Raw genomic sequence first — 19488 nt, forward strand, 5'->3', positions numbered from 1 at the left:
GTGACTGGAGTGTTCTGGGTCACCCTCACCCCTCTTTCCAGGTTTTTGGGGTTTTGACTGTTTTCCCAGTTTGACAATGCCTGGTCTGTGACATTAAAACAAAAAACCCATGGAGCCTGATGTGTGGCAACAAGAAGTGGCACCTGGGCCTCTGGGGCCAGAGCCACAGCCCTGCCCACTGCGGCAGTTGCCTGCCCCCAGCCCTGGCCTGCGGTACCTAGCCTGCCGCACTCCTCGCGCTTGGTGAAGTACTTGAACCCATTGGCTGCCCGCCGCTCGGCTTTCTCGTGCTTCTTTATGTGCCACGGCAGCTTGGTGGTGATGTTGGTCACAAAGTAGCAGCCAGTCCGGAGACAGTGGTAGTGTCCACGCATCCGGAACTCGCAGTGCTGCGGGGAGGGACAGGAAAGTCAGGACCAGGCAGGCAACGGCCTCAAGCCCCACCTGCCCCAGGCCTCTGGGCTGTGGCTGGCCCTTTGCACTTGTGTGTCCTTCTGTGCTCAGAATCAGCAAACACAACTGTGTAAAGGTCATTCACGTTTTAAAAAGCACTAAGTCCTTTCTGTCATTTGACTAAGGCATCCTACTTGGTATCATTTCCATCTCTCTGAACCCACACCCAGAGCAGACATCACTAATCTATCCCAGCACTCTTCTCTGTGTGCCCAGACCTTGGGCAGACATCACTCATCTACCCTGGTACACCTCTCGGTCCGGATCTAGGCTCAGACTCCTCCTCAAGGCACTGTCAGGCGGCCCCTACAAATCTTAGGGGTAGGCCTTTATAGTGAATCTGATCTGCCCTTCCTGTCTGGAGCACAGAGAGTTCAATATCTGTCCAATGTTTTAAAATTCCAGGCCTCTAGAGAAAAGGAGCGTGGCCGTTCCAGGATGAGCAGAATGATGCCAAGTGCCCAGCGGTGGCTCATCATAGAGTCATCACTGAGGGTTAGGATAAAATGACAGACCTCACCAAACGAGCACCAAGCTGAACTGCTGCCCAGGGGTCTCCAGGGACCTGGGGCAGACAGTGTCCTTTCCAGAGTCTGGAGGAAGCCAATTAAAAAGGGTGTGAGAAGCAGAGCCTCTGCCAGGAGGAGCTGCTCCAGGGCCCTGTGCCTCCCTGCTCCCGCCCCAGGCCCCACCCTGCCCGTCCGCCTTGCTGACCTGGTTGGGACAGAGGCACTGCAGGGAGTAGTAAGCAAACTGGTCTCGCACGTTCACCAGGTTGTTGTTGGGGTTGATGTGGTCCAGGCAGTGGGACTCAGCCTTGCCAGAGGTTTTGCAGACGTACTTGCAGTTCCCAAAGAGACAGTGGAAGTGGAACTTGTTGGCATACTTGCAGTCCGTTGCGAGGCAAGGATCGCTGGAATGAAACCACGGCCCAGGTCATTGGTATTCCCAGTACCCTCCCCGCCGATGTCCTGACATTGGCTCATGCTGGGGTTCTGCTTCCCAGTCTCCCGTGGTGCCCTCAAGAGGAATGGCCCCAGGACTGCCCTCCGGCTCAACAGGGCCATTTGGCCAGAGGAGACTACAGATCCCAGCATGCAACCTTGCCCTCTTTTTAGAACTCTGCTGGCGCATGAGGGATTGCGGTGTGCAGGCTGCCCAGAGCACTGCATGCTGGGACACGTAGTTTCCACAGCCACACCTCAGGCTTATAGATAAGGATGGCTGCAATCATTTCTTGGATATGAAAATGAGGGATGGTGCTGCCAGCCTGGCGGGACGCCAGGGAAAGCCTGGCTGACGTGGCATGGGCGCTGCCCTGGCTGTGGCTGACTGACAGCATGCAGATGGGTGGGCAGCCCTACCAGGAAGCTTTGCTACCACGGGGCCTCAGCCAGTGGGAACCTGTGCCTGATGTCGTGTCCTGAGGCTCAGCTGCTGGGGCTTCCAGGGTCAGCTCAGAGCTCGGGGCTGCCACCCACGTAGAGAACACAAGCCAGTTCAGTGGTGGAGTGGGGTGCCAGGTGAGCCCTGCCCTGCCTGTCCTGAGTGGCAGCCCCCCGCCCCAGACCCCTGCTTCGGGCAGTAGTGGAGGGTGCTGTGCTCCGGCTTCTACCCTTTCTGGCCTGGCTGACAACACGGCTGCCCCCTACCTCCACATTGGACCTGGGTGGAAACTCTGACCAAGGCCAGGATGCTAAGAGGGCTGGGGAGGTGAACAGAGGAAGGGAAGATGGGGAAGGGTCAGAGCGGAGCGCAAGTGCCCTTCCATGCCGTGGGCCCAGCCCCAGGTGCTCAGAGAGGGAGGACAGCTGCCACTCAGGCGGTGTGTGTTCACATCCAATTTATTACTTTTATTGAGAACAGGAAGCCGCACGCATCATGATACAGAGTCACCGTTCTCGCCGCAAGGAGCCACCACCATCCATTGAGGAAGGTCCCTTCCACCCCGAGAGCTCAGGTCACTGTGCGGGAGGGTGGGGACCCAGAGAAGGGTCTAGCCCGTTTGCCTCCACCCCGCTGTGACTTGGCTTGCCCTGCAGAGATTCAGTTGCAGGCAGGAGCCACAGAGACCAACAGTGAGGCCCGGAGGGAGACGTAGCTCTCCTTGCCGGGTGAGGCCCACCCCAGCCAGCCCACCCTGGCCAGCCCACCCCGGCTGGTCCTCGCAGCATCGCCACTGGCCTCTACAGAACCATGGCCACTACCTCCACCATCACCCCCCACCCCCCACCCCAGCTGCTTGCTCTAGGAACAGGCAGTGAGGTCTGAGCAGCAGCAGCAGCTTTGGCTAGAAGGACATGGCCCGGGGACTGGGTCCCAGAGAGGCTGGGGATGGCCAGGGCTCCTGCAAGGCGAGGAGCAGCGCCTCCTCAGCGGCCCTGGCTAGCACCTACTCCTGAGACACCCGGGGGACACAGGACTCCCGGCTCATCGAGGGACTCACTTCTCCTGGAACTGGAGGAATCCGGGTTTGACCTGGGGCTTGGCGTTCTCTAGAGAAGTCGTTGCCAAGGGCGAAGTGGGCAGGTGAGGCACTGATGCTGGAATCTGAGGCATCTGGGGTATGGTGGAAGCCAGCTGCTTCCAGGCGAGCAGGGTGGGGGTGGAGGGCACGGCAGCCAGGCTGGGAGTGGGCCCCTCGAGAGAGGAAGCCGTGGCCGTGGTGACGGGTGGCGCTGGAGGGGACGCGGGGGCCAAGGAGGGTTTGGTCTCAGCAGCTGAGGCCGGGAAGGCAGCCTCTGGGTTTCCTTTCACTGCTCCTCCCTCCGTCCGGAAGTGGAAGCTGTGAGAGGCAGAAGAGGGGGGTCTCAGGTGAGAGGTGGAGAGATCCCTTCCCCGTGCACCTGCCGGCCTGCGGGCAATCCCATCTCAAGCCAAGGGGGCCAGTGTCCCCACCTTGTCTTCAGTGCCATGTGCCACCAGGAGGGAAGGACTGAGAGCACACGGCTCTGTCCTTTGATCTGCAACTTAGGCTCCTGGCTCTGTCCTAATGACACCTCCGTGTGACCTTCTAGATGCGCTGTCCCTAGCTCCTCCCTACTAGGGACACAGCAGGTCCCGGCTCAGGAAGCCCATCCTTCAAGAACCTGCTCTGAGATTTAAAGATGGGTCTCAGGCCAGGAGCTGGAGCTGCCTAAACACTGAAAAGAGCCTGACCTGGGGCTTAAAGAGCAGTGAAGATCTGTTCTAAATGTTTACAAGTTCTGGGTTCAATTACAGCAGGCAGTTGGGCTTGCTGCTTTTCAGCTCAATGAACTTTACAAATTAATTTCTTTTATTTTTAGGTCAAAAAGAATCTACAAATGCAGTACTGTGGCTTGGAAAGGCCTTCACCTGGCGTCCCTGCTGGGGTCAGAGCTGGGTCTGCAGGAGGGCTGAGGGCTACATGGGGGAGGGTCTGGGGGCAGAAGGGGCTCCTGCTCCAGGTGGGGCCTGGGTGGGCTGAGGGGGCCTCGCTGGGGGCTGAGCTAGTGGGAAGATGGGAAAGTCTGCCTTTGGCCTGGCAGCCAAAGAAGCCTGAGAAGCCAGCTCAGCTTCTGAGGTCTCAGGGGTCCTGCTTGGAAGGCAGTTAGAGGCCTATGCAGCCCCCAGCCCTGAGCCAGGCTGGGATGAGCAGGGCTTGGTTTACGCGGGTCCCCGACCCCCACTCACTTGGCGTGCTTGATGGCCCCGTCCAGGGTGCTGAAAAGCGCGCCGCACTCCTCCACCACGCAGTGGAAGTGGGCCTTGTGGAGGAAGTCACACTGGGCGTTGCAGAAGTCCTTGGTGCCAAACCTGGCAGAGGAGCCGGCCGCTTAGAGGAGACCCTGGGGCTCTGGCCAGGCCAGGGTGGGTGGTGGGGCTGGCCCCTAGCCCCCGGAACCCGTGGGCTTGGCCCTCCCCTCCCCCTTGCTCACCCAGAAGCCCCTCACCTGCGAAGGTACACCTTCCAGGGCTCTGACAGCTTCTCCTGAACCATTGCCTTCACAGCCTTGCCCAGGAACGGTGGGGACTCCCCAGCAGGGCCCCCCTCCATATCCGTCTTGACGTTCAACAGGCTGCCAAGGTTGGGGCTGCCCTGAGACATCTGCCAGGAGGACAGGAGCTTCAGGCTGGGGACTTCAGGACACTTAGCCCGACTGCCCTGGGACCAGCGGCAGCTCTGGACCGCTTGGATCTCTCCAAACTGACCAGAGCATCACGGTGCTGGCAGCTGGGAGGAGAGGAGGCCTGATCCCACGCAGCTTTGGCTGCACAGGAGCCCACAGTGAACGGATGCTGCCGCAGGCAGCCTGCTGTGCCTCCTCAGCCCCGCAAAGCTGCCAGGGCTCCGCCACACAAACCCCGTGCTGCTAGGAGCCATCACTCAATCTGCAGCCGAGACTCAGGGCACACACTCCAGCCCAGCTTTCCCCAGACTTCGCGGCTCCCTGGTTATTTTCCTGCCAGGTTTTCAAAAGAAGTGCAGGAGGAGGAGGGATGGGGGGAACCCCCACGAATTCCTTGAGAACAAGAGAAGGCACACAAAGGAGGAGCCGAGAGGGAGGGAGGGCAGCTCACGGGGTGAGAGCAAGACAGGCGGACTGCCGCTGGGGGCGGAGGGGGGCGGGGAGCCCGTGGAAAAGCTTGACCCACACGGGTGGGGTGCAGGGCTCCGACAGGAAGGAACAAGGGGGTGCAGGGAGCAGTGACCCCAGGATGGAAAAGGGGGGCAAGAGAGCAACCAGAGGAGGGGAAAAGGTGGAAGGCATGGGCGCCCTGGAGCCGAGGCCAGTAGGAGCCCAAGGGCCCAGCGGGACCCCCACCCAGTGAGGTCCAGCCCAGACCTAGCTCTCTCCTCAGCAGTCACTTGTGTACAGTAACCAAATTAATCTTGCCGTAGTCAAATTTATCATGTGAAGGGGGGAAAATATATTTGAGATGATGTATAATTTACAAAGACCCTGCATTATTTAAAATAAATATTCTGGAGCGACCTCTGCAGAAGGCGTCCAAGACCATTACTCAACCCGAAAAGTGGAAATTGATGCTTTGCTCCCACTTTAACCCCCCCCAACATTTTTAAACAAACAAAAAATATATAAAATAAATAAAATTAATAACTAAGAGCAAAAGAAGTTAGAGGGCTCTGGAAAAGCTTTAGGAACCCTCCATCTGAAGGAAAAAAAAAAAGGGTGTCAGAGGCTGGAATATATTTCTTCAGCCAGTTCATTAAATTAATTTGTAAGCAGTGGCTCTGAAATTATATCCGATGAAAAATGGCCTCAAAATTTAAATGGTACAAACTCATCTTATTAGAGGCAAAACATTAAAAAACAAACACATCCCCCCCACCCCCCAGCATAGCTTTAATTTCTCTGGGTGGGGGAATGGGAGGCGTGTGATGGATGGTTCTTACCTTATTCATAAGCGAGGATAAAAGAGATGAATTTGCCGGGACTGCGTGGCCATTTGATTCATTACTGGAACACACAAACCAAGGGGCTTTAGCTCAGGCGTTCGTGGGACGGAGATCAGAGACTCACCCCTCCCAACCGGCCCATGGGGCACCGGCCCCGCCCAGCTACATTTCCCAGGGCAGGTGGATGACCCCTGGTCCGGAGAGGTGGGCCCCCGGCCCCGCGGGATCTGGCTCTGAGGGTGCTGTCCCCGGAGCCTCCTGCAGGGGGCAGAGCTGGGAGGCCTGGGTCTCCCCTCACCTGGGCTCCTTCAGAGTCAGGTCTAAACTGCGGTCCTGGGAGGCCTCGTGGGGACCTGGGGCGCCAGCACTCTCACCGGGCTCCTGCTTCACCGGGGCTGGGGGGAACCTGGCAGGGGTGGCCTGCTGCCCGTTTCCTACAGGGGAGGGGAGGGAAGACGGTGTTAGAGGGACCGAGGGCTTCATAGGGGCACCAGCCGGAACCCTCAGAGGAGAAGGCGGCGGGCCGGGTGGGCTGGGGCCCTCGGGGAGCCTGGACTGCTGGTCAGTGGTTCTTCCCACTGACATGATCGCTTGTGACGCTTCCCCCTGTGTGGCAATTCTTCAAGTGATAATTATTGCAAAATTATGTCAAAGTTGTCCTGGCTCAGGGCCTCCTGGAGGAGAAGGGCGGGAGGCTGGGGAGGGGGCTGGGACGGGGGTGGGGGCCCTTCATTTTCTCCACCGACTGTCACAGTCAATTTGTGGGGCTGCCGCTTAGGCTTTTATTAAAGACTCTGTTAATGCTGAGGGAAAGTGGCAGATCTAGACTGGGAGCTGCGCCCCCTCCGCGGGTCCCGTCCCCACTGTTGCCGGGGCGACGGCCCTGCCTTCCACTGAGCATGCCCAGGAGGGGCATCTGCTGTGTCAGGGCTATGGAAGCTGACAGCCAATCAGAGCGGTTCAAACTATGTGACCTCGCCCGTCAAGCTGTCCAGGGCAGGGATATGAGGCCCACCCTGGCCAGGCTGGGCTGGATGGGGTGGGTGGGGGGAGCCGGCGGGGTGTGGGCATGGGTGCAAAGGCTGGAGCTGGGTGGGCAGAAGACTCAGGAGGCCAAGCAGAACAGGGCCAAAGAAGTTGCTGACAGGAACATGTCCACCAAGCCTTTCCCCACAATCCCCAAGTGACTGAAATATTAATCTGCCCCAAGGCGCTGCAGCTGACAGAGAGCTGCTTCACAGACAGCAAGTGTCATTTTATTAAAAAATAAAGGAAAATGGCCCCCTCCCCTTCACTTGACCTTTCTTTTCGGGGAAGGAGCTTTTTCTTAAGAAAACAAAGTACTTGACAGCCTGGCCACCAAGCCCCGTGTGGCCCCAGCCTGCAGGCACCTGACCAGAGGTGCATGGCCCTGGGCAGTCTGGCCTGACCCTCCGACACGTGGAGCAGAGGGTGGGTATTGGCTGACAGGAGTGTCCCAGTGGGAAGACGCTAGTTTTCAGAACTCAGAGTCCACATTCCAGGAGACAAAGCCACTAGCGCAGGGTCCCCAGGGAAACAGGGCCCTGACCCTCCATCCAGCTCAAGCTCGGGGGCATCACAGGGACCCTCAGTCTTGGTGAGTCTCGAGACATTCTCAGGAGCCAGACTACTGAGGGCCAACTTGGCCCACCTCCCAGGGGGTGTATTTGGAAACAGTATATCCCTCCACTCTTCCATCAGCTCCACAAGGCAAGGACTTTGTCTGTTGTCTTCCCCGCCATGTCCCCAGCCCCTGGTCTGGCGCCTGGCTCTGCAACAAGCTGCCCTCAGTGAGCATCAGTGGTTGATGAATGAATGAATGAAGTGAGCCCCGCCCCAGACAAAAGCAGAACTCTTCTTAAAGATCTTACTAATGCTAATTACCTGGATGGGGGAAAACAGACAAAGCGGAGCAAGGGAAACAAAAAAGCCAAAAAAAAAAAAAAAATTCAGAGAAAAAAAAAAAGAACATTTTTTTAAGGAGTAGAAAACTTGAGAGAAAGGGGAATCACTCTCCATGATGAGTCAGAGGAAAGACAGAGACATGACCCCAGCAACTCTGACACAGCTGCCACTGACCAGATGTGGCTCAACTGAAAGAAACCCCAATCTAGGTCTCGGCCCCACTAGCCAATTTCAAGCACTCAACAGTCATATGACAAGGGGCTACCATATTGGACAGTGCAGAATGGAACGTCTCCACTATCACAGAACTTGCGACTGTATACGGCTGATGGATAGCGAGAGCCTGGGGAAGGTATCCTTGGTCTCAAGGGGCTGTCCAGGCCTGAATCCCCTGAGAATCCTTGCAGTGCGGCCACCCTGGCCCTGTGCTGAAGTCGTGTCCCCTCCTGTCACCTGGAGGAGGTCCCAGGGAAGCCTGGGGCTCAGGGTCAGCTCCCACTGGGGCTGGACTTGTACATGGCAGGGCAGGGGGAGCTCGCAGAGGCCCTGAGGACACACAGATACCCTGTGAGGCCAGGATTACTACTCCTACTTCACAGATGAAAAGACAGAAACAGGAGTTGCCTGGGATGGGCAGGCCAGAGAGAGGGGCCCCAAACAGGAAATAAAGAGGATGGAGGCAAAGACCAGGAAAGAGGGGTACAGGGGTCTTAGGGCCAGGGATAGAAAGCCACCCTTGCCGAACACCCCCACTCTTCTCTGCGCGGGGGCCAGGGAGCTCCTGGGGTTGGAGAGGAACGGGCTTCCCAGGCAGGGCCCAGCCTGCTCACCTGGGTCAAAGGGGGAAGAGGGCTTGAGAGCGGCCGCGGCCAGCCTGGCCATCATGGGCGAGATGAGGCCTTTGCTGGCTGAGATCCTCTCCATGATGGAGGCAGGGGGCACGGGGACCGAGGCAGCCCCTGCCGCCGCCGAGTCACCGGCTCCTGAGGCCGCCAGGGCAGGTGTGTCAGGGGTTGCTGAGCCTGCTGTCCCAGACGACATGGCACCCATGAGGCCAGGAGCACCCACCGGCAGGGAGGCACTGCCCCGGCCAGGAAGGATGGGGAAGTAGGGTGCGGCGCTGGGCAGGCCAGAGTTGGAGAGAGCCAGTGCCAGGGGGATGGAGCCGGGCAGGCCCTGGGCCAGCAGCCCCGAGATCTTGCTGTTGGGAGGCTTGGTGGCGCTGGGCACGGCCTCAGAGGTGGCAGTGGCCGCGGCCAGGGAGGCGGAGGACTGCTGGCTGGTGGGGGAGGCGCTCAGGCTGGAGTTCTTGCTGCTCAGGGCCGAGAAGTCGACCAGGTCGTCGTTGCTGGACTCCTCATGCTCCGTGTCCTTGGCGCCCAGCAGCGAGGGCGGCAGCCCCAGCACGCCGGAGCCCGAGGCGCGTATGTGCCTGCGCTCGTGCTTGCGCTTGTGTGAGGTCATCTGGCTGGTGGAGGTGAAGGTGAAGCCGCAGCCGGCGCGGATGCAGTGGAAGTGGTTGGTGGCCTTGCTGTACACGCAGCCCTCGTATTTGCACTCCTCGTACTTGTAGAACTTCTTGAAGCCGTCCTTGGCGTAGGCGTCGTCCTTGATGTGGTAGCTTTTGTGCTTCTCGATGTCACACTTGTTCTTGAAGGTGAACGTGCAGCCGGGGCGCCTGGGGGTGGAGGGGGGGACGTTGGGAGGCTGTCATGGAGCCTTATGAGGTCAGGAGGACTCCCTGCCCTGCTCCCACAGTGGCCCCGGGAGGGATGGGCCTCGGGGTGGAAGACCAGGCTGGACGCTCAGCTGGGGCCTTGGAGCAGCCCTTGGCTGCGGTTCCTACTGCCCTGAGGATGCAGGGCTCCGAGCCACCCAGGGGCCTGGGGCCCTGCCTTCCGGCCCTCCCCAGGCCAAGAGCCTCCCCGGCCGCCTCCGCTCACCTGCAGTGGAAGTGCGTGGTCTTCTGCCCGTAGAACTGACAGTCGGCCGTGCCGCAGTCCTCGGTGGCACGGAAGCGCTGGAAGCCATCGTTGATGAGCTGGGTGTTCTTCTTATGGAAGTTCTCGTGGGTCATCACGTCTGACGTGCTCGTGTACACCTTGTTACAGCCCACCTGCAAGGGCCAGAACGGCAGTCAGGGGAGCCAAGGCCAGGCACCCTGGCGAGCTCAGATTGGCTGTTCCTCCAGGTGCAGATGACCCCGGTGGGGGAGCTTCAGCACCCACCAACATCCAACTGGTGGGACTGCAGTTAATGAAAGATGACCCCTCAGGCCCCCTAGGGCCTGGTCTGTGTGCTGGGCGCAGGCTGTCTTCAGAGAGCCTGGGACACCTCCCCACACAGGCGTGGGAGTCCTGTGCTGCAGGAGGTGGCTTTCGGGTCCCCAATCTGTGGCTCTACTTCTGAAGCCCCCCGAGTGAGCAGGGCTGGACCCAGGGGCCTGGCAGTCACCTTTAGCCCAGGGACTTGCTTGGCGGACAGTTCCTGGCACCAGGCCCTCCCTACCCCACCCGAGCTGGGCCAAGGCAGGCAGCGTTGCCATATTGAGTAAAAACCAGTGGAATCCGAACACTCTTGAGGGCTGGGCCGTGCCAGTGTCTGCACCATCTCAGAGCCCGGAGAGTGAGCCCCCCTCTCCTCCTGGCCCAGGTTGTTTCACAGAGGCCATAACAACCCCCTGACAAATATCGGGGGAGGCGCGGCGGCTGCTATTTGCAACCCAAAGTCGCTCCCCCTGGACCTGACACCTTGAAAAAGCCCAGACTCTGCGTGGCATTAAAACAAAGAATTAAACAAAAACCTCCTCAGGAACCATTTGCAATGCTGCTCTTGGTGTTAAAGCCTGAAAAATGTCGGTCTGTATAAACAGCTCGCTGAATTGCACCCGCACCAAGTATGGCCATGGGGAAGGCCCCACCCCGGCCCACCGGGCACTGCCGAAGCCTGAGCCCCGGAGACCCTCTCCTCTGACCGGCCAGCCCCAGGAAAGGAGAAAGGGAGGTGCCCCGGCCTGGGCAGGCCAGCCTCTGGGGGAGGGTGGGGTGGAGGGCGGCGGCGGGCACCTGCATGCAGTGGTAGTGGGTGCTCTTCCCATTGAGGTGGCAGCCGTGGTAGTAGACGCTGCAGTCGTCCAGCGGGCTGAAGCGCATGAAACCGTGCTGCAGGGAGTTGTCCCGCTTCTTGTGCATGTTGTAGTGCCGGATCACGTCCTGCTTGCTCGTGAACCTCTGCCGAGAGAGGGCCTGGTGGGCGGAAAGCCGTGCCTGGCCCCAGGGCCCTCCGGTCCTCCTTACAAAGAGCTCTATTTGGGTCAAGGAAGCCCAGACTGCCCCAAGGCCAGCACCCTGGACTTGGGAGGGAATAATTTTGAAGGTCCCAGAACCACAGACCCTTCCCTGACCTTCTTCATGTCTCTCCATTGTCAGGCCCAGAAGCAGAGAAGATGAATTGGGCCAGGCCTTTCAGTTAAGGCCTCTGACAGGTGACAACTCATTTTGTCTAGTGTCACTGATGGGCCCTGCCAGGCTGGGCTCCCTGGTGAGACAGACGGTCTGCATTCCCCTCTCATTCGCTCGTTATGCACTCACCAGAGGATGAGCTTTGAACATAAGGGTCAGTCTACCTGAACCTCAACATAATCATCTGTAAAATGGGGCAGTAGTACCAGCCTCATGAGGACACTGGAAAGAACTGACTAGACAAGGTACGCAGGCTGTCTAAACAGTCCTTGGTGCATGGGGGACTCAGTGCCTTGGAGCAAGAATAATTATTACTGGGGAGGCAGAGGGCTCCAGACCCCATCAGACACCTGTTGGCAGCAATCTGGGAATGCGGACAGGCTGGGAGTTTTTCTGGCCTCTCTTCCTGCCCAAGTCAAGTTCGGGTGGCCCTAGCAGAACCCTGCAGCCCTGTCCTGCTTCCAGGAGGCTCCTCCACTGCTGTGCCAGCCTGCGGCAGCAGGGTCAGTGCCCACGGGACATACCTGGTAGTTGCACTCGGGGTCGAGGCAGTGGTAGTGCTCGCGGTACTGGTAGGCGCAGTGGATGTGGCCACAGTGCTGACTGCCTGAGAACCTGCAGGGAAGAGGGGGTGGGCTCAGGCCTCTCTGGATGCCAGCTCCAGGGTCCTCAGCCTCTGTGGCTGAGAAGAGTTTGTGCCTGTGCTCCAGAGGACTGCTGCTGGGGTGTGGGGGCCCTGGGTGGAGATCTGGAGGGGCAGAGGTGGCCCCTGTGTCTGTGAAGCAGAGGCTGAGAAGGCCAAGGAGAGTGACGGGGCCGCTGGGAATCCCAAACCCACTGAGCTGCAGACTGAGCCTTATTTGCCCCAAGAGGGAATGCCGGGGTGGGGTTGCGGGGGAGGGGGGGTGTGCACAGAGGCCTGGCACCAACGCTGGGGGGAGAAAGCGGGGCCAAGGCAGAGGCCAGAGCAGGGTCAGGGGAAGAGGCCCAGGATGGGATGGGATGAGGTGGGGAAGGCATGAGCCCCAAGGGGGCCCAGCTGCTGTTTCTGCAGGTGCTGCCCTCCCACTCCCCACCCAGCGCCGGGTCAGGTGCTGGGGACCCCAGTTGGGCCAGCCCAGGGTTCTGTGACTGAGAAGTGTTAAAGGGCTCCCTCTGTCCTGGGTTTTCCCGACACTTGAAACAGTCCAGTGTGATGAATTTTTAAAGCCCAGCATCTGTTTGGCTTCCCGTGGTAGGGAGCATGTTCTTCGGCCAACTCCCCAGCCCGGAGCCCCTGCTAGCTGCCTGGCCACCACCGCCTGCGGTCCAAAGTGCCCTGGGCCTTCTCCGGGGTCCAACACTGCCAGAGTGGGGGATCTCGCAGGCTGAATGATGACCACCCGGGGAGAACACACCGTGATAACCGTGGACAAGGTGGTGGGCTCAGCCTGCCTGCCCCACCATGGAGCGATTGAGGGGAAGCCCCGTGTAACGGGGAGAACCACTTGCGAATAAAGATTTAAGCTGAAGCTGCCAAAAGAGCCATCTGCTGAGGCACTAATAATAATGATAATAATAATAATAAAGAGAGTACAGCAAAGCTGAAAAGACAAGGAGGAACAGGAGGGAGACACAGAGAGGGACGGAGATCAGCAGAAAGACGGCTGCCAGGGCCTGGCCCAGCCAGGTGCTGCCCCGCCAGGCACTGCCCGTCGGGGGCCTGAGCTGGGGGATCTGATGAGGTGAAGTTTCTTCACCTGCCAAGCCCGCTGCCTCAAGGAGGTAAAGGGGGGCAGGCCTGGAGTCAGGTGGTGAGGGTCAGTGTCTAGCTCAGCGTGGTGTGTGAGGGGGTGTTGCACGCTGAGGCCACCTGCCCACACCCCTTCTCATCCCCTTACTGTTCCACAGTGGCTTGCTTTGCCCTCCCTGCCCCCCACCCCAAGGCTCTGGATGAGCTGTGGAGGGGGGGCCCTGTGCTCACCTGTGGCTGGGCCCTGCTAGCAGGCCCTTTCAGGTACCCCAGTGTTGCCTGGGGTACGAGCTGCTTAAGGGCCTGTGGTCTGGACCCCGTGAAGGGGGCGGGGGCTCTGAGATGCAGCAGAGGGCAGTCCCTGGAGGGAGTCTGGGAGCAGGAGTGTGTGGGGGTGGGGAGACAGCAGGCAGCTGATACTAGCGGTCAGATGGGCATGCGGTCCCACGGTCCCCAGCATTCCTGCCCCACCCACCTCTCCAGGAAAGTCTCCTCCCCAGGGGCCTACCTGGCAATATATTTCTGGTAAATGTTTACATCTTCAGTGACAGCTGGTTTATCTGTGGGCAATCCGTTCCTGGTGAGAGACACACAGGGCACAGCTGATGAGTGGATGAGTCGGCCTCCTGCCCCAGGCGTGTCTGGGGGCAGCTCCCTGCCCTGGGGTCCTGACCCTTGTCTCCCTTGCTCTGTAGCATCCTGGGAACTTAAAGTGGGATGGGAAAAGTCCTTTGGCAGAAAACTAGCACAGTTGGGTTCAGTTGGCCCACCTTCGGCAAGGGCTCGGCTGTTTCAAGCTGGCAGGGCTGGAGGGCTTCACCCTGAACATGGGTCTGACCTAGAGTCCAACCCTCAAGAAGCCTGGGAAGCTGGGGCCTGGCCCCTCTTGCACACAGTGGGGTCAGGACACTTCTGGCTGAAGAGGGATACCAGGGACCACTAGGGAAGAAGGGGCAAGAGCAGCACCAAGCGAGTGTGGCTGAGGGGTTGGAAAAGCACCGCCCCCCCCCTCAACCCCCATGCCGAGGGCAGCTCTCTAGATCTGCTCTCAGGTTTCTGGACCCTCCCCCAAGAGGGATGGCTGTGGTGAAAGGTATTCTCAGCCCCACACATGGATCCATCAGTCATTTTACCACTGCCGAGGGCTTTGCGCTGGGTCCGCCCACCCCAGCCTCCTACTGTCTCCTACTGCCATTCACACAGCCCAGGCTCTGAATCCATGAGCCAAGGCCACCAGCTTGGAGCCCTGAACCCCCAACCCAGAGTAGGGCTTTCCCAGTCAACCATAAGCCCGCAGCTGGCCCTCACGGTGGCAGGGAGAAAAAGCCTGTTGTGGGCAGATGGGGTTACAGGACTCTGGCAGGTGGGTCAGCAGATGAGCAAGTGCACAGAAGCACAGGCAGACCTTGGAGATGATGCAGGATCGCTTCCAGACCACCATGATCAAGTGATGGTCATAATGAAGCAAGTCACGTGAATTTTTTTGGTTTCCCAGAGTACAGAAATGGTACGCTTACACCATACTGTAGTCCATTAAGTGTGTAATAGCATTATGTCTGAAAAAACCATTCATGTCTTAGTTAAAAAATGCTTTACTGCTAAAAAATGCTAACCATCAGCTGACAACGCAGGGTTGCCACAAACCTTCAGTGTACAAAAACATGCAACATCTTCGAAGTGAAAACAAGGTTTGCCTGTATGTGGTATGTGAGTGAATGTGTGTGCACACAGCAATATGTGTAGTGTGTGGGCCCATGAACTGGGTGTGAGTGATTATGTAGGCAGTGTGTGTAAGTACATGTGTGAGAATCTGGGTGCACAGTAGATGTGCATAAGGTGCGGCTGCATGTGTCCACAAGTGTGAGCTTCAGAGGAAGAAAGTGGGTCTCTGGGTCACCCCAGCGCTGGACTCAGGGTTGGCAATGAGGGTGACGCGCGCCTTACTTGACAGTGGAGACGGTCCCCGTGGTGATGGAGTCTGTTTTGGAGAAGGTTGACTTCAGGTACTCGGGAGTGTTGAAAGGCAGGGAGGCAGATGGCTCAGGGCCTGGCCCAGGGGCGCTGGGAGCGGTGGGCACGCTGGCGAGGGGTGCAGGAGCCAGGCTGGGGGTGGGCGGAACCTTGGCGGGGCCAGGCTTCTGGATGGCCCGGACATCGTACTTGGAGGGGCGCCCCACCTTGCCTGTCTTAAAGGCGATGGCCCCGCCCATGTCGGGGCTGCCCTCCCCGGGTTTGAAGAGGTGCAGGTACTTGACGTTCTCCAGGTCGTACTTGGACGGCTTCTTGTAGGCGCTCCCGTTCTGGGGCCGCAGGTTCTCACCCGTCTTCAGTTTCTGGATGAAGAAGTCGTACTTGGAGGCGCGGGCCACCAGGCCCTGCATGGGGACGCTGCTGTGCGAGGGCAGGGGCAGGATGGTGGCCTTGGTCTCCAGGTGCGCGGTGCTACTGGGAAGCCGCAGGCCGGGCAGGGGGCCCAGCGCCTCCTTGCCCGCCCGCCCCTCGGCCGTGGTGCCGTGGGCCGGCCAGGACAGCTGCTCGCCGGCCTTGAGCTTGCGGATGTACTCCTCGTACTTGGAGAACCGCGCCCGCTTGCTGAGGGCGTCCTCGGAGGCGGGCAGCGCGGAGGAGGTGGCCGCCTCGGGGGTGGAGCCCGCATGCAGCTTCTCGAAACTGATCTTCCTGGCCAGCTCGTCCCTCGTGTTCTGGTCGTCGTAGCCAAACATGCCAAGGAACTCGGTCATGGTGGAGGCCGCGTAGTCCCGCAGTGAAGAGGCCTCTCCTATGGGAGAGGAGAGGGGCTGTCACCTCTGGGAGGGAGCAGGGTAGCCAAGGGACAGGCTACCCCCAGAGAGGGAGGGGGCCGGCCTGGGGAGGGGGCGGAGCAGGACATGATCTATGGACATTTGGCTCACTTGTTAGGTTTTACGACTCTTAAATTAATTTGTTTAAAAAAAAAGTAATTAATACTGGGGTAAAATAAAACGAGTTCATCAATGCCAGGAAAATCAATTTCCTAAATGTTCTGGCCGATGGCTTTTCAGTACATTAAACAAAGTTTCATAAATGTCTCCGCTCTCTCGCCTTGGCCTAATATGAAAGAGAAGTCATTTTACTGGAAGTAAGGCCAGATCTCAACCTGCCTCCGGAGTGGGGGTGGGAATGGGGGCTGGGGACAGGTAGGGCTGTGAGCCAGTGGCTGGGCAGTCAGGAGGACCCCTGGGGACCGGTCAGGGGTGGGGCTGGCAGAGCTGGCCTGGAGGGCCCTCCCTCCCCCCACAAATGGACACACAGACCCCTGATCCCCGGGAGGAGGAGGAGGAGGGGCTTGCCCCAAGCCTCCTCAGGACCTGTCCTCTTGGCCCGTCCTGGGCCCCCCACCCCCGTTGCTAACGGTCCCAGACAACAGGGCCGAGGGGGCAGAGAGCCCGCTGATGTGTTGCTCAGACTCCTTCAGGGCCCCACCCCAGCCAAGACTTATGACACAGGGAAGCCTACAAACCTCCCTGCCACCCTCTGGTCAATCGTGTTCAAGCACAAGGGTGGGCCACCCCGAGGAGAGTCAGGGCTGGAGACACAGCGGCTGACGGTCCACATCTCCCACTCCAGTGTCCACAGCAGGGCACACAGGCGGTCCCCCGCAGCCACCTCCCCGTGGGGCCGTGCATGCACACACACTCTCACAAGCTCACGTCCCAGTGACCTTCCCAGACACACATACAACCGTACCCAGACCACCTCAAACTCCACATCCAGCTTCCCAAGACCGTTCCATTTGGCCTGGGGCTGTTCCCTGGAGACGAACCCTCTTCCACACACAATGTGCCACCATTGCAAGCCTGTGGGACCCCCCCCCCCAGGATGTGCCTTCCCGTGCAGACACTTGCTAACACCCACCACCTGCTATAATACCCCGCCCCAAGTCAGGGGTGGGGACACTCAGGTGGGTGAGACTCGTCAGGCCCCAGAGGACATGTGTGTTCTCTCTACTCCTGTCTGAGCCTGCACACTCGGGCCCACAGAGCATCAGGACCCCAGGCTGGGGGTCCTAACAGCATGGCCAGGGAAAGGTGTGGCCAGCACCCAGCAGCGGGCTCTTCTCCTGCCCCCCAACCCCACCCGGAGGTGGTCTGAGAGCTGGGCTGGGTTCCGGCACAAGAGAAAACCTAGAAGCATGTAGACAGAGCCTCTGCGCTCCTGGGAGGAAGTAGGGAGGGCAGTTCTGTGGGGCCCACCGGGTGAGGAGAGAACAGTCATAGACAGCACCCGGCCCCCAGGGTGGGCAGAGTGACTCCAGGAACTGACAGATGGCTATCCCCCGGGCCGGCTGGCTGGTGGGCTGCCGTCCTGACCTCAAGCCACTTGGGGTGGGGGACCCAGCCTGGGAGGGGTGGGCTCTGGATGCTAGATTCAGTGGCTCAGGGACCAGGGAAAAGGGCTAAAAATAGCTGGAGGCAGCTGAGCCCTCGCTATATATGGCAGAGAATCAGAAGGCTTTGAAGGGCAGACGGCTTACAGCAGGGAGGGGGCCAGGCAGGGGTCCTGGGGGCAGCCCAGAGGCCTGCATTCCCAAGGCCATGGTGGGCAGCTTGGGCTCTGGCTGCCCAGCTCCAGGGCCCAGGCTGAGCAGGCTTCCTGGAATCATGCTGCTGCCATCCCGCTGCTATCCCATACCCGAGGGGGCGAGGCCTGGAGCCATGAGGTCACCGGGCAGTTTCTAGCCCTGCCTCCTGCCGGGCCGGCTCGCCACTCCCCCAGGAGGAACTGGGGCGCTGAAGGGACAGTGACCCTGGTCCCTGTCCCTCCCCACTCCTCAGGCCCAGCGCAGTCACCTTGTGTCTGTGAACGGCAAGGGCTTTTCCTATCAGAGGAAACTGAAGGTCACACTTTTCCTCATTGATCTTGCAATGTTTGTTAATTACTCTGTCACTGATGTGGCGAAGGATAATTAAACAGCTCTGTTTATATCTTATATGCATAATTATGTGGCTGCGCAGGGCTCCCCGCGCAGGGAGGAGATGCGCCCCTTGCTGCAGGGGAAGGGGAGGCTCGGGACGCTAGGCGCTCGCTGCAAGGAGGCTGGGGAGCTGAGGAGAGCCCAGGCCCCAAGTTCCAGCCCTGGACGTGCCCCCTCCTAACCAGAAATGAGGTTCTCCCTCCGCACAGAAGGAGGAACTCAGGGCTGCCCTGCATCTAAGGATACGTGGATCCCCGAAGAGCCAGGACTTAGCCATCTCGTGGGAGAGAGGTCAGCCAGGGGATCGCGTCCGGGGCAGGTGGGTGCAATGGGATCTGCTGGCTGGCTGTCTCTCCTGCATATCCAGGTACGACGCCCCCCAACAGGCTCCTTCCCAAGCAGGTACTTATGGCAAGCCATCCACCCACACACTATCCATCCATCCATCCATCTGCCTGTTCACCCATTCATTTGTCTTCCTGAAGACCCACTGTGTGTCTGGCAGCCCATCGCAGCCCTGCTCACATGTCTGGAAAGCTGCTTTCTCAGGCCCTTCCCTTCTCACCCCTGCCACACCACCCCCCACCCCAACCCCTGCCCAACTCATCTCCCCCTGCCCAACCTCCCCGAGGTTGTGATCTCGGCCCTAGCCGTGACCCCGTCAGGAGTCCTCCGTGGGCCCGAAAGAGGGGTCACTACTTGGAGCAAGAGTGAAGGAAGAGGGTGTGCTCTGTAGACACACCACTCCTCCTCCTTGTGGGGTTCTGTCCCGTCCAGGGCTTAGATACCCACCTGAAGCCTGCTTGGCACTGGGACCACCGTCATCCTTGGAGGCTGCCCCATCCGAGTCCTTCTCCTCCAGGACGCTGCCGTCCTTGGGGGGCTCTTCGCCGTGGTCCTCTTCATCGCTGCAGCCCTGGGGCTGGACCATGTAGACACCCTCAGGTGGCAGCTCCAGGCCCTCCCGGGCGATCCGCCCCAGAACGGGCGTGGGCACTGGCTCCTCGCTGTACTCCCCATTGACCCACTTCTCAATCACCGCCCGCCTCTTGTCTTCTTCGCTGCGGGGGGCCCGGGCCACCCCGGACTCGGGGCCACTGCGCTCTTTGTCCCGGGGCCGCAGTGGGCTGCCCTCGGCGTGGGCGCCAGCCTCCCCGCCCTTCTCCACCACCACCTGGCGGCTCAGCTTGGCGCAGATGGCATTGAGCTTCAGGCCGCCTTTGCGCTTGGCTGCCATCGCGGGCTTGCCTGCGGGCGGGTCAGTGCACCGGGTGCCTTCAGCTGTGGGGATGGAAGAGAGGGGTCAGAGGCACTGCCACCCACCTCAACAGCCCCACGTCCCCCAAGACAGAGGTCTCCCCAGTCGCATTCCACCCCACTGCCCTGAGACCAGGGCACGTCTCTCCCCTCACTAGACTGTGGGTCAGAGCGTGGACCTGGCATGGACTACGTGGTTCAGAAATATCTTGTAAATGAACGAATGAGTGAACGAATGACTTCACGCACAGGAGCGGTCTTCTCAGCCCTGGCTCCTGGAAGCACTTCCTCCCCATGTCTGGCCCTGGGAGCCAGGCCAGCT

At 59.7% G+C, this 19488-nt stretch overlaps 1 protein-coding gene across 2 annotated transcripts in view; it reads right to left on the bottom strand.

The window, feature by feature from the left end:
• Positions 1 to 19488, bottom strand: part of CASZ1 (castor zinc finger 1) — a 152078-nt gene that overhangs the window by 6297 nt on the left and 126293 nt on the right. For both annotated transcript variants that reach the window (XM_070474274.1, XM_070474273.1), the window contains 14 exons: positions 18702 to 19190; positions 14900 to 15734; positions 13464 to 13532; positions 11748 to 11838; positions 10828 to 10992; positions 9706 to 9878; positions 8593 to 9440; positions 6135 to 6270; positions 5834 to 5897; positions 4368 to 4522; positions 4108 to 4230; positions 2900 to 3238; positions 1168 to 1366; positions 218 to 389 (listed from right to left, as the gene is read on the bottom strand). In XM_070474274.1, coding sequence (XP_070330375.1) covers positions 218 to 389; positions 1168 to 1366; positions 2900 to 3238; positions 4108 to 4230; positions 4368 to 4522; positions 5834 to 5897; positions 6135 to 6270; positions 8593 to 9440; positions 9706 to 9878; positions 10828 to 10992; positions 11748 to 11838; positions 13464 to 13532; positions 14900 to 15734; positions 18702 to 19190 — 3858 coding nt within the window. The remainder of the gene's footprint in view (positions 1 to 217; positions 390 to 1167; positions 1367 to 2899; positions 3239 to 4107; positions 4231 to 4367; positions 4523 to 5833; positions 5898 to 6134; positions 6271 to 8592; positions 9441 to 9705; positions 9879 to 10827; positions 10993 to 11747; positions 11839 to 13463; positions 13533 to 14899; positions 15735 to 18701; positions 19191 to 19488) is intronic.

This window comes from Odocoileus virginianus, chromosome 11 (assembly GCF_023699985.2).
Source record: "Odocoileus virginianus isolate 20LAN1187 ecotype Illinois chromosome 11, Ovbor_1.2, whole genome shotgun sequence".
Classification (NCBI taxonomy): Eukaryota; Metazoa; Chordata; class Mammalia; order Artiodactyla; family Cervidae; genus Odocoileus; species Odocoileus virginianus.